The sequence below is a fragment of the Lycorma delicatula genome, chromosome 1, assembly GCF_047948215.1.
Source record: "Lycorma delicatula isolate Av1 chromosome 1, ASM4794821v1, whole genome shotgun sequence".
Lineage (NCBI taxonomy): Eukaryota > Metazoa > Arthropoda > Insecta > Hemiptera > Fulgoridae > Lycorma > Lycorma delicatula.
Window position 1 is genome coordinate 249,750,952 of NC_134455.1, and position 13,792 is coordinate 249,764,743.

At 29.2% G+C, this 13,792-nt stretch overlaps 1 protein-coding gene across 1 annotated transcript in view; it reads right to left on the reverse strand.

Moving 5' to 3' along the window:
• Positions 1-13,792, reverse strand: part of Cad88C (cadherin 88C) — a 253,672-nt gene that overhangs the window by 22,419 nt on the left and 217,461 nt on the right. Inside the window, exons 26-28 of the mRNA XM_075375504.1 lie at positions 12,235-12,395; positions 4,500-4,742; positions 2,763-2,948 (exon numbers count right to left, since the gene is read on the reverse strand). Of these exons, the coding sequence (XP_075231619.1) occupies positions 2,763-2,948; positions 4,500-4,742; positions 12,235-12,395 (590 nt within the window). The remainder of the gene's footprint in view (positions 1-2,762; positions 2,949-4,499; positions 4,743-12,234; positions 12,396-13,792) is intronic.

Genomic DNA, 13,792 nt, shown 5'->3' on the forward strand with positions numbered 1-13,792 from the left:
ATATGTATTCCGAAACAATCCAACATGTAACATTCTTAAGTTACAACCTCTTAAATTTATTTGTTTCATCATTCATGGAACAAACAATACAAATAAGTTAGTATGTCTATCTGTTTGCTTATTCACATCTAATTTATATTGTGATGCATGTAGTAGAGCTACATTTGATACATAACAGTTGAATGATGTCATTTCATGTCAAGCCAGACAAGCATAGACATGTCAGTGAGTCAAGTAATGAGTAATTCAACATGATGAAATTTTCTTCAGTATGAGTTCAGCTCTTGGTATGACTTGCTATGTTCTTTAGTTGTGGTAGTGGTTTTATCATACATACATTATAAAGATTGTTTCATAAGTGATGCCAAAAATTTAGTGAAAGATTTTTATAACAGAGCAACTTTTGGTATTATTTTATTAAATATCAAGATTTTTTAAGTTTGTGTATGTGTGTGTGTTTTCCACGCTGTGTTTTATTGCACTCCTTTCGTCTTTCGTCTTATTCAGTCATGTCATAGAAAATGCGCTTCATACCTTATGTACATCTGAATTGTGCTTTGAATTTGAACACACGAAAAGCAGATATGATTGATTGGTTTAACAAAATAACGTGTCATTTACAAGTACAATATTTGGAACCAGAATTGTAAGTTTAATAAAACTACAGAAGCCGCGTGTTACATTATTTAAAATCAATTAAGTTTTAGCCAAGAAAGGTCACAGTGTTCTGAGATTGCCTTCTTATTCTCTGAAATTTAATCCAATTGAAAAAAATTTGGGTGGTTTAAAAGATTATGTTGCAAAAAGAATGTAATTTTTAAATTGGGTGATGTTATTGCATTAATTGAAGAATGAGCAAGCAAATTCAATTAAAAATGAAGAATGGAAATCATGGTGCGACCATGTCAAGAAAATAGAAACTTCTTGTCTTGGGAACGTTTAATTGATAATGTCATTGAAAATGACATTAATATAAATGACAATAACAATAATAGTGATTTAAATATTAGCGGTGAGGATATAAGCGATGAAGAGTTATCAGAAACTGAAACATTATGATTTGATTTGGAAACTAGTAGTTCAGATCAAACTTCATATGTACATTCCATGTCACTTTACCTACTTTGTTCTTTCTTATTTTCTCTACGTTAATCACTTTCCCTTAAAACATTTTGTGGTTTGCAAGAAGTTCTATTAATGTGAATGTAAATATTTATTTTGTAGATGTTATTTTATAGGTAACAATTTAAAACTTAATTTAATAAAAACACAAGCTAGGTGAATCAAAGCAGCAAGTATGGAAAAGAAAAATAACAAAAAAAAGAAGGCTAAATCTGTAAAAAAAGTTTTTTTTTAAAGTTAAAATAGGTTTTTCATTTTTTAAATCTACATTTTTAGTATTCATATACTTCTTGTTGAATATGGTACTCGTTTAATTTTAGAATGTAAAATTACATTCCCAAGATGACTTCAATTTCTGGATGAGAAAGCATATTAGATTTTAAAGAAAATATAATTTTGGAAAATAATTTTTTTCTACTGTTAAGTATACCTCAGGATAAATTTCATCATTGCCCGTGAGTGTATTACAAATGATCCTTTAAAGATACCTGCTAAATTTTACTTTCGTTCAATAACTATTCGCACAGTTCTTTCTTTGAGATTAAATTCATCTAAAGATAATATGTTTAAAATCACTGGGTAGGATGTAGAGATGTCTCCTGCAACTGTTACAGAAGGTTAGGTAACCATCTTTCATTAATTTAGAATATTTTAGAAAACAATAATTGATCAAATGATAAATCTTCTGAAAGCATTATTCTAAACATAAATAAAATTGATTTATTTACTTCCAAGCAAATGATTGTGAACAGTCAAGTTAGTTGGTAGTTGCTTATATAATTGATGTAGACCAACGATTGCAAATATATTAGAATTCATTGTAGTGCTTGTGTTGTTATCTTACCCAATTTTTTTTATTATTTTGTTTTTTTCTTAAATGGATGCTATTTTCATTAATGTGAGATTTATTTATTTGTCTGACATCATTGTAATAATAATAATAATAATAATAATAATAATAATAATAATAATAATAATAATAAGTATGATGATGAGTCTGGCTCTGAAATAAAAATATCTAAACAATATAATTTCTGAATAATACTGTTATAATTTAACGATACTATCATTAAATAAAATTATTATTATTGTTATTGTAGCTGCTGCTTCTTTTGCTGATATTACTATTATTATTTAAGATATCCATTAAAGTAGAAAAAAAAATTATACTTAACAACTAACTCATATTGTGAAAGTAATATAATATATATATATATATATATATATATATATATATATATATATATATATATATAATACAAATTTTATTTTTGAGATTTAAAATAATAAAAATCTATTGCTAGTCTAATCATTTAATTAAATAATCATATTTAATGATAATTTAAAAAATTAAATTAATGATTAATAAATAAATCAATTTAATTGCATTTTATCTGTTTCACTCACCAGGTTTTACTAATTGAAGGTGATTAGTAAATTCCACATATTGCCTATCAAGACACTAATGAAATCAGATAACTGCAGTTTTGTTTAATATTGCCTCACTACTTTAAAATTTCACAAAACTGATAGAAAAGTGGTGGTCATTCTTAGTAAATCAATAAGTGAAATTCTATCATAAATGGTGATCTTGCGAAATAAAATATTAAGTTATTTTGTAGTAGATTCAATGTAATTACCAAAAAGTCAAAGTATCCTTTCATTCCCTTTTGAGGATCAAAATTGAGGTAAACTGAACCTGTTTGCTGATTGACAAGAAATGGTGGTTGTTGAATATTTTCCATCCCCTCACTTAAAGTCATCTGTGTGTCACCAATCATGTAATAGTTAATTTCAGCATTCTCTCCAATATCTGAATCTATTGCCTGAAAATGCAACACATGTAACAGATTTATTTATTTATAATAAATTGCATACATATTCAATGAAAGTACTTGCATTCTTTATGAATTTGAAGAGTTTAATATAATATCTTCAAAAAATAAAATACAGATAATTATTAATGTCTAAAATGATTATTGTTAATCTAAAAAGATATGGACATAACAGAATGGAGAGCAGCATCATACCAGTCAAGTGACATGACGTACAAAAAAAGATTGTGCATGAATTGTTTTAAATTGTTTATTTCTTTTTTGTATTTGGTAAAATTATTAATAATATCATTGTAAAGATTAAACAGTGAAATTATATGCTTTAAATAACTGACATAAAACAATTCTTCGAGGTCAAAAGAAAATGTATCTTTGTGGAATCAAGATATTACTATGAAAAAAACTTTCACAGAAAAAATTTCAACTTTGAAACAAGCTACAGAAATGATATTCTGGGTCATAAGCAATGTTATGAACAGTTTTCATGATTTAAAAGTGGTTATAAGTTAACTGATGATGATCCTCAACCAGGAAGGCCATGATATTTTTAATGAAAAATTGAACACAATCGAGTTGCAGCAAAGTTTCTTCCTTGTTTGATGACCGAACAGCAGAAAGAACATCGAGTGGATGTTTGTTGGCAACTTTTTGAATAATCTGATGATGATGAAACAGTCATGCAAAGGATCATAATAGGAGACAAAAGTTAGGTTTACGGCTACAAAATCGATACAAAAGTTCAAGCATCACAACAGATTGACAAAGGATCTCCATGCTCCAAAAAAGCACGTCAGTCTTGTTCCGATGTCAAAGTGAAGCTCTCTGTTTTTTTGATTTTAATGGAACTGTGCGTTTTAAATTCTTGCCCCAAGGTGAAATAGTGAATTGTGTGTACAGTGACGGTGTTTTACAATGATTATGTGAAAAAATCTGCAAAAAGAGACCAGAGTTGTGGCAAGAAAACCCATGGCTCCTTCACCACGACAATGCACCTGCACACTCAGCTTTGTCAATTTGTCAGTTTTGTGCCAAAAATCAGATGACTTGTCCTCCTTCAGCCTCCCTACTTGCTAGAACTGGTTCCTTGCGATTTTTTCTTGATTCTGAAATTAAAATCAGTGATGAAAGGATGCTGTTTTGAGACTACTGTTGACATTAAAGCAGATTCGTCACGATCCTTAAAGGCCATTTCAAATGAAACTATCCAGGACTGCTTTACAAAGTAGAAACACTGCTGGGGAAAGTGTGTGAATAGGATAAGGGAGTACTTTGAAGGGGCAAGGACCAATAATCTGTAACATTAATAATAAAGATTTAAAAACTAAAGTTTGGTTATTTTCTGAACAGACCTTGCAGATATCAGCTTTGTGAGAATATCTCTGATGTTCCTGTAATGGTCTTGATTACTCATATAAAAATCTGCAACTATCTTTAGCAGCCTAAAGTGTAACGTGTAAGTTACACTTTAGGCTGCTAAATTCTTCTCTCCTAAAAGAGAAGAATGCATGAAAAAAACATACTTGTAAATAATTATTAGGTTACCTTTATTTGCATGAATTCAGTTCCAAAATCAGCTTCAGTGGTTACTCCTCCAGTAAATATACTTTTAACAAAAATTGGTGGATTATCATTAATATCATTTACATGTATAATCAACTTCAGTAAGGTTTCATCCTTCTGTTCAAACCAGCTGTTATTGGCTGGTGGACTAGTGGCACAGTCTTCACTTGCTTTTACTATTAAAACGTGTGTATCCTGAGTCTCTCTATCTAATTCTCGAGCCACCTGAAGAACATTAAGAAAAAATTCTCTGAACAACAGTAATAATACAAGAAATAAAGTGGAATTTATTGTTTTGCTTTGTTACAACCTTACATTTACAAAAGCATAAAAATTACATCAATGTTCCTGTCAAAATTTTGAATTTTAGGTGTGTTTATTTGTTACGTAACCAACACGTTGTAGGAGGCTCGAAAAAAAATCTGTCACATATGAAAATGGTATGACCAATTTGAAAAACAAGAACTCTGTGTCTAGTTTTCTAGGAAAAATGAGTCAAGTGATTACCACTGCCTTCTTCACTGAACCAAATATACTGTTGTATTTCAGGATTTTCCAAACCCACTAAAATGCAGATGATAATCAGCCTACATTCATTATGTTCATTCAACATAGATACTGATTCCACAATGGCATTATTATTTAATAATACCCACTACATCAGTGAAGAAATACATTACAATACTTGAATAATGAAGAGTAATTATGTTTTTTACGAATATTCAGAAATAATAATTTGTTTTCTGAAACATTGTGCAAAACCTGAAATACTTTGAATGACAATCATACCAAAAATTATTATCAAATTAAAAAGACTATAATAAAACATAAGCAAAATCTATTTTGGTAGTTTAATGAAAATTTTTATTTAATTTACTGTATGGAATTGTGCTCGTATGTGATATTATGTAATATAATCTTTTCTTTACAAACCTAATCATGGCAAAAATATTTAATGTTCATTGAAAGTGCACCAATTATCAAACTGTTGGAAAATATTGTGATTGAAGAACCTTGAAGCCTATTTCATTTATTTTGAAATCCATGAAATCAGGGATGAACCAAAGATCAGATATAATTTTATTAGAAACTTTAAAACTGGGGTGAAGAAGATTTCTTGCATTTTGCATCAAATGACTAATTTTCTGTGGAAGTTTGGGGATTGAGCTAAATGACAAGAGTTTTATTTTTTTTTAATGATTTTTGGTTGTGAGCATTACTAGAAAATTCCTAAGAAGTTGTTTACATTAAAATACTCATTTACTTCATAATAAAGAATGATGTGGATTATCAAAGAGTAGTTATGGAACAGCAAATGCTATTCAACTCCATGAAAAATTATGTCAGAAACATAATTTGAAGGTATCAACAGTCTGAAAGAGGTTGGTTTTTCCGTGACAAAACCCTGTATTTCAAGATAAATATATCACATAACTGTTGTCGAACAATACATTAACTTCTTTGGAAATTCTAAATGACCCATCAGATCTCCCAATCTAAATGTAACTAAGTACTTTAGAGCTTTTTCCAGGATGTTACTGAGTCATTAATGATTGAATATAAAAAAAAAACTTGTATTGTCAAGACATTCTGACCTGTTCTTCATGACATGGCACTTTTTGTCTGTATCCAAAGTCCTCTCAAAGCCCTCTCTATTTGTAGTCCATTTTTATCCTAAAGAATGAATGCTGTTTGGAAAGATATTAGTGAGCATAAATCATATATAAATGAAAATTTATATACAAAAAGAATGATTAAAGTTAATGTAATAACATTTGCATTACAGTTTAGTTAACAAGTGTATGGTGTCTTTTTTCAAGCACTGTAAGAAATTCATTGTTTTAAAATTGCAAATAATTTCTTCTATGATGCATTGTTCTAGTATAAAAGGGTCTATTAATTGGTTGTCAATCGTACCATACCAAACATTCACCGAAAATTGTTGCTGGAAATTTGATTCAACTACAGCATGTGGGTTTTTTAACACTACCGATTTGAATTCCATTAGTTGTTTATGCCATTCCAGGTAAACATAGCTTCATCGGAAAATAGTATAATGGAATTAAGTGGTAATTGTTGTTAACCTACTGATAAAACTGCGGTTGTCTGGCTGGGTCACCAAGGTAGAGGTGCTGAGCTTTCTGAACATGATAAGGGTGCAGTCTGTGAGCATGTAATGTTTTCAGTAATGTATTTTCAGAAATAATAAATTGTATAGAAATTCTTTGTGTGCTTGTTACAGAACTAAGTTGTACCACCTGAAGAATGTTTTATCTTTCATTATTAAGTACAGATTGATGTTCAGATGAACTACGAGCATTGGAAAGTGTAACATTCTCATGAAGATTATTAAACCTTCTACAAAATACAGTCAGGAGCTATTCATCAAGAATACGTATGTCGGTATTCTTCCACAGCAGTTGGAGCACTTCCATCACAAAAGCCATATACAGAAATCATACCAGGCATGTTTTGAAAAATGTTGTGTTTCTTCACAACATTTTTCTAAACAAAGAATTTAAAAAAAAAAATTTCACTTTTTTGAATTCAGATTAAAATTGGAAAAATGTTGGTACAGTTTATAGAGTATAAAAAACACAAAAACTACACAACTTGATTCCCAAAAATAATTAAACACAATCAAAATTATGTCAAAAACAACTAATTATGACAAAAATCATCTAAAATTTATTATTAACATTAACTAGAATTTTATAACATCAAGGAGTAGTAGTCAAATTAATTTTGAAGCATACAGTTATTGTTCCTAACCTAATTTTTCAACGGCTTTTTTTTTCTAACTTCCGGAACCATCGTTAGGTATTGCTTCAAAGGATGAGATGAATGACAATTTTTGTAGCATATGAAAATGCCATGCCTGACTGGGATTCGAACCCGGGACCTCTGGATGAAAGGCCAAGACACTACCACTTGCGCCATGGAGGCCAGCTTTCAAAGGTCTAAATTTATTGTTCTTAAAACAACTGTTTATCTTTTACAAATTCATAAGATTTTTCTGTTGAAAAATGGTATTTTTTGTTTTTAATAATAAAATTTGTTTTATTTTGTTTTTAAGAGATTTTATTACATCAATTTTCTCAAAATTATGTTCCCTACAAGTTCTGATAACAAAATTTATCCATTTATTAGTCATTTAATAAAGATATTATAATTAAACCCAAAAAAAAGTTGTTTTTCGTCACTGAAATTTTCTGTTTTACAATGAAATCATGACAACTGTGGAACGTACACTTCTGGTCTAAAACCATCAAGTTTATTCCTTACATAATGCATTGAACATTTCAGTATGACCTAATTTTACCACAGGAACTTAGTGGTAAAACTGACAAAGTTCATGTTATAAAAATTGCACTTTCCTCAAAATGAACAGTAAGTGGCAAAGTCCTACTATGTTAGTATGGCAACTCACAGATCTTTGGGAAATGATCAAGTCCTGACTAACAAATCTGCTGAGAGGTAAACAGACATGGAGTTCTACAGTTTATATTCCGTAAAACAGTAAAATTGACCAAGTCCTACTTAATCAGTTTTATCACAATGATTTTTTTATTTTTGAAATAGCTCAACAAAAGAAGCCATTTTTATCAAGTTATCATAACAAACATAATGTTGCAAACTCGTATGGAATATTTATAGCAAGTTTACTGGCTAAAACAGATAGTAGAAAAAAAAAACAGTAATATTAAATGTGATAAAGATAAATTAGAGCAGAATCTGCTAAGGATATATCTTTTGTTAAATACTTGGGTATCTAAATAAAATTTACATATATTTTTGTTGTCATATTCCTGTAATTTTTGCTTTGGTTCATACTTTTAACTTGAGCAAACAAAACTAAATTAAGGCACCAAAGCAAAGATTACTAGCAAATTTAGATTATGAATATTCTTTTGCCTTTGTATTTAACTTTCCTGGTATCATAGCTCTAGAGCTTTGATGCAAGACAAAAAGTATGATATAATCATTCAAAATTGGGTATGGGTTTTTTAATTTCTCACTATTTTATAACCCAAGAACCTAAAAAACCAAAAAAAAAAGGTAGGGGCGGATGATGTTTGTACATACATATAACCATGTGTTGGCATGTTTGAAGCTTAATAACTTTTGATGAAATCAATTAACCAATTTTGATGAAATTTTGGTCAGACTTGTGCATATGGAGCAGTTTATTGGTAAAATTTTGGGATCAATATCTCCACGGGTGGGGTAAATAGTTTTTTGAGGTTGATTTTCTCAAAATGTTGCAAAAATATAACCCCACTTTATATTAAGTATACCCCACTTTATATTAATTATACATGCGTGCATGCTTATCGTATAATTTTTTTTTTTAATTGCCTCAAAAATCTAAAAAAGCTATATTTTTATATATTACTTATTTTTTTAACTGATTTTATGTCTTCTTAGGTAAAGTAGTAGTATAAGCGAAAAAAAACAAAAAAACTTTAGGGTCAATATTGGGGGTGGCAGAGCCAATCAAAGTTTAAAAGTATCAATTTTTTGAATTTTACAAAACTTTTTTGGTTTATTTAAAGTTTAATATTATTAAAAGTTTAAATAACAGTTTTTAATAATAACAATATTATAGGATTTCATCATTACCCCTCTCATCCTGAAAAAAGACTACTTATGTAACTTTTTATTTTCAACTTATCTTATTAACTTTTTTTAAACTTATCTTAGGTAATTTTTTACTGGCTGCATATTCTTAGTGGAATTTTTTTTAGTTTCTTTCATTTAATATAGTAAATATTGAAAAATTAACAAAATTTCTTGGAAGGTGATTTTAGATTTGGCAGCAGAAAAAAATAAATAATAAAAATAACCAATTTTTTTAATTTTAAAACTTTCTTTGGTTTATTTAAATATATAATGATAATTTTATATCCCTCCACCATAAAAAAAACCATATCTTAGGTAACTTTTGTCATGTATAATTATTTGCCACTTTATAAGAAATAAGAATAAATAAACGGAAAAGTGTTACAAGTTTTTTGTCAGTTTTTTAATATAGAAATTCAGTGTAAACCCTTGTAAGTAATAATAAAATATAAGGTTAACCTAATGTTAACTTTTCATGGCCTACATACAGAATTTTGTTTGATTCGACTAATAACTAAACCAAGTTTAGTTAGTTGACATAAGCCTAATTTATTTCACACGTTTAAATCAGTTATACTACTTTTAATTTATTGTATCCAGATCTGGAAAACGATTTTCTATTACATAGTTAAACATAGATTTTTATTCCAACCAGCCTAATTATTTAAACTTGGTTTTGAAACCTAACTTTAATTAAGCCTAGTTTTTTACTAAATTTTAATTAGTTTAATTGGGGTATTGTTTGGGTGCTAATTCAGTGTTTTTATTTGTTTACAGGATCGGTCCAAACAATATGATGCTGAAAGTTTGTACAATATCAACCAGGAAATTCTAGTTATCAAAGTTCAATGAAAGATACATATTAAGTGAAAAGGATATGCCATAAAACACAAAGCACTTGACAAGGAAAGTTGCCTGGTTGATACAAATGTCATAAAAGCAACATTTGATTTACAAAATGTGTTGCAGATACCTTGTTCCCAGGTGTCTCATACATGTTACAGCTACAAATTGTCAGCATTTAATTTAACAATTTACAAAGCAGCTCCTCCACTTAAGGGATATTGTTTGTCATGAACTGAGGTAAACGGGTAGAGGGGAAGCTTTGAGATTGGTACAGCACTATTCTCTTGACGCAAAATGCTACTAGAATCAATAGACCCAGTCACACTTTTTTCAGACACCTGCAGCGCCAGAACTGAGAACAGTTTGTTGCTGCATCATTGTTTGTGATTAAAAATCTATGTTCCAAGACCATTAAAGACAAATTTCTTGAAAAGGGGCACACTTACATGGAGGTTGATTGTATGCATAGTGCCACAGAGTCAACTAAAATAAATCCTCCAGTTAATATCATCTAAAACTGGCTGAATATCTTTGCTATAGCCAGATCAAAGCATAACAAGAATAAAATGGGAGGTACCTAGATCTCAAAACAGTTCTGATATGATGACTTTTTTGGCATTAAAAATTTAGTAGCAAAAATTATAAAAAATAAATTTAAAAATTTGGAGGACAACCAAGTAATATGGTTAAAGATTAAAAGAATGAAATGGAAAAAGAAAAGGAAGAAACAATTCTATTTAGTTACAATTACACTAATGAGTACAAAGAAGTGAATGCATAAAAAACTGGCCCACCAATATTTTCACAACTGTTAAAAAATACCAGAAGAAAGAAGTGATTTTCAGTAAAAAAGGAAAAGATCAATTAAAATTTTGATCTTTAAAAGATCATACTAGAAGAATATCACAGTTTTTATGACACTTCCAATGTCATCAAAAGTTAGCAACAGAAACCTAGAGCCAGATATGTTGTAAATCATCAAGTGACTGAAAAAAAAATATGATTATTTTAATTTACATTATTTATTTAAGATAGATAATAAAATATTTTTTATCTTTTGTCAATAAAACAAACATTAATTTATTTTTAGAAAATTGTGTATTCATGTTCCCTACTAGAACTTGAGTAAAAAGAAGGAGAATTGACCAAGTCCATATGTTACCCAAAAAATTGTAGATTACGACTTGACTGAATTTTTGTAAATTTAATTACAGAATATTAAAAAAAACCTGATCAAGAGCAATTGCTAAGGTTAAGAATGTTATCAACAATATTTTAATTTTTCATGAACAAACTTTTAAATTGTTGTACTGTAAAAACGTAAAAGGAGACGTTACCACATTTATCACTAAACTACTGATATGTCTGTATGAACTCTTTTCTTATTTCAGGCTCTAAAGTCAATTCCCAAATTATTTCCCTTTCCTCCAGAATCATTCTGTATAGACATAAAAAGAATGATATTGTAGTAACAATCAATTTTCTTGTATAAATAAAAGTAACATTGCAATAAAAAGCAAATTATGAATAATGAAATAATATATAAAATCATCAATGGACATTCTAAGCTGCTTGACCATTATTATTTCCATCTGCTATGAGAATTTGCATGTAGTAGTCTGTTAGAAAACTTGTATTATGCTGCAAAAAATTATTTTAAACAAAAAAGTAAAGAAAAATTATTTCAGATCAACTATTTAAGTGAAGATTTTATGTTGGCTAAATTTTCATGATGAAGATAATACAGAAAATACATCACTTTTTTAATGTTACTATTAATCATGTAGTACTGACAGCATTAGTATTACTTTTTAATATAGAATGTATGCCATAAACAATAATACAAATAACACAATGAATAATTAATAGAGAAGAGAAGTAATGGTAATAAGAAACTTTCTCCACAATAAATTGTGTTAGTTATTTGATGCTTTTTTCTTTTGTTGAATGTTACTATCAATGACACCATTCAACTTTAATCTGTATTACATTTTAACTGTTAATTCTTGCAATGCAAATAACTTAGAAGGTTTACAGAAGGATTTGCCATGCATTATAAGCACATATTTCTGATAAAATAATGATTAATGTAATTTCATATAAATGTAATTTTATATAAATTTGTTTCATTAATTTTGATGAAGTATGAAACCTGGCAGTAACTTCCTGCAACTCTGTGTTTGGTGTTTAAGTTTCTAAACATTAATAAGTAAAAGGATCAGAAATATAACAGCTAAAGGATACAAACAATTATTTGATGGATCAGAGGTTCAATGCCAAAATATCCCTCTTCATTGCCAGCTACAATAAAATAACAGACAGGAGTAGGAGGGTCATCAAGATCATCCACTTCATCCTTGTCGATTGTTTCCACAAGTTGGCGTCTCTCAGATCCAGGTGCAGAGTGTTCTAACAATTAAGATAACAAAAATTAAATTCTATTAGAATTTCTTGTATCAAAGAAGTATGTCTAGTTTATAACATTAGATAAATCTTTATGATGATGAGAAAATAAAAATACTAGAACAGTATTATAGGTCAGTATGATATAAATTATAAATATAAAAACAAATCATAAAAAATAGATGTGTTTAAAGCCCATATTTAAATACAAACACATGAAATAATGATGAGATAAATATTAAATATAAAAACTGGCTACAAAATAATTCACAATTTAGAAGCAGCAATTAAAAATTATTTTGAACTCATATTTATATATACGTTGAGTGGTATGAGATAAACTGTCTTTTTTTTGTATTAATTAATAGTAAATATATTTAGTATTAATAATAACAAATATTATTATTATTATTATATTGTTTCTATTAAAGAACATTTTTTAATAGCATTTTAAATAAATTAGTGGGAAGATTTTTTTAAATGGTTTGGCAATTTATTAAACATTACAGTGAGGCATTATAATGCTCTTTGTCAAAAGCCAAAATATTGTGTTGAGTTATACAAAAACAGTTCATATCACATATCATGACACCAGCTTTCCAATGCCCTCTTCAAAGAAGTTTGCCACTAGTGAGGTAAGGTACATCTTGACAGCCTCCTTAAGTTTCTTGTTGGGGGTGAAGTGCTGTCTGTCCAACCATGCCTTCAAAATCACTAGTGCTAGGTCTGAACTATACAGTGGATGGTCGAAAACTTCCCACTTGAATTGTTTGAGAAGGTGGTTGAGAATGTTGATGATCTTGTCAGTGACAAACAGAAGTTTACGATAAGTAAATTTTCTGCAGAAGTCGCAGAAATTTCAATGTCTTCTCTGTACACAATTGTGACTACAGACCTAGGATAACGGAAACTGTTTACATGTTGGGTCCCAAAAATGTTGAGCGACGATCATAAAACACAGCAAATTGCATTAGCCTTAATGTTTCTCACGTGTTACGATAATGAAGGGGAAGAGTTTTTAAAGTTTATCATTACTAGCGATGAAACTTGGATCCAGTATGACAATCCAGAAACCAAAGAACAGTCTAAGCAGTGGATGCATACTTCTGCTCCAAACAAGCGGAAAACGTTTCTGTTCTCCAAACAGACATTGAACAACAGGGAAACAATGGCTACAGTTTTTTGGGACCATAAAGGTTTTTTGTTGGTGGACTTAATGGAGCAATGGACAAGAATAACAAAGGAAGTTTACTGTGAATTTTTACATTGTGTATGCACAGCGATCAGAAAAAATGAAGAGGCATGCTCTCATTTGGCGTGGTTTTGACCCACGACCACACTTGCCAATGTACTGATGCAATGGAGCAGGCAATGGCAAAGGTTGAGGTGGGGGAGGCACAATT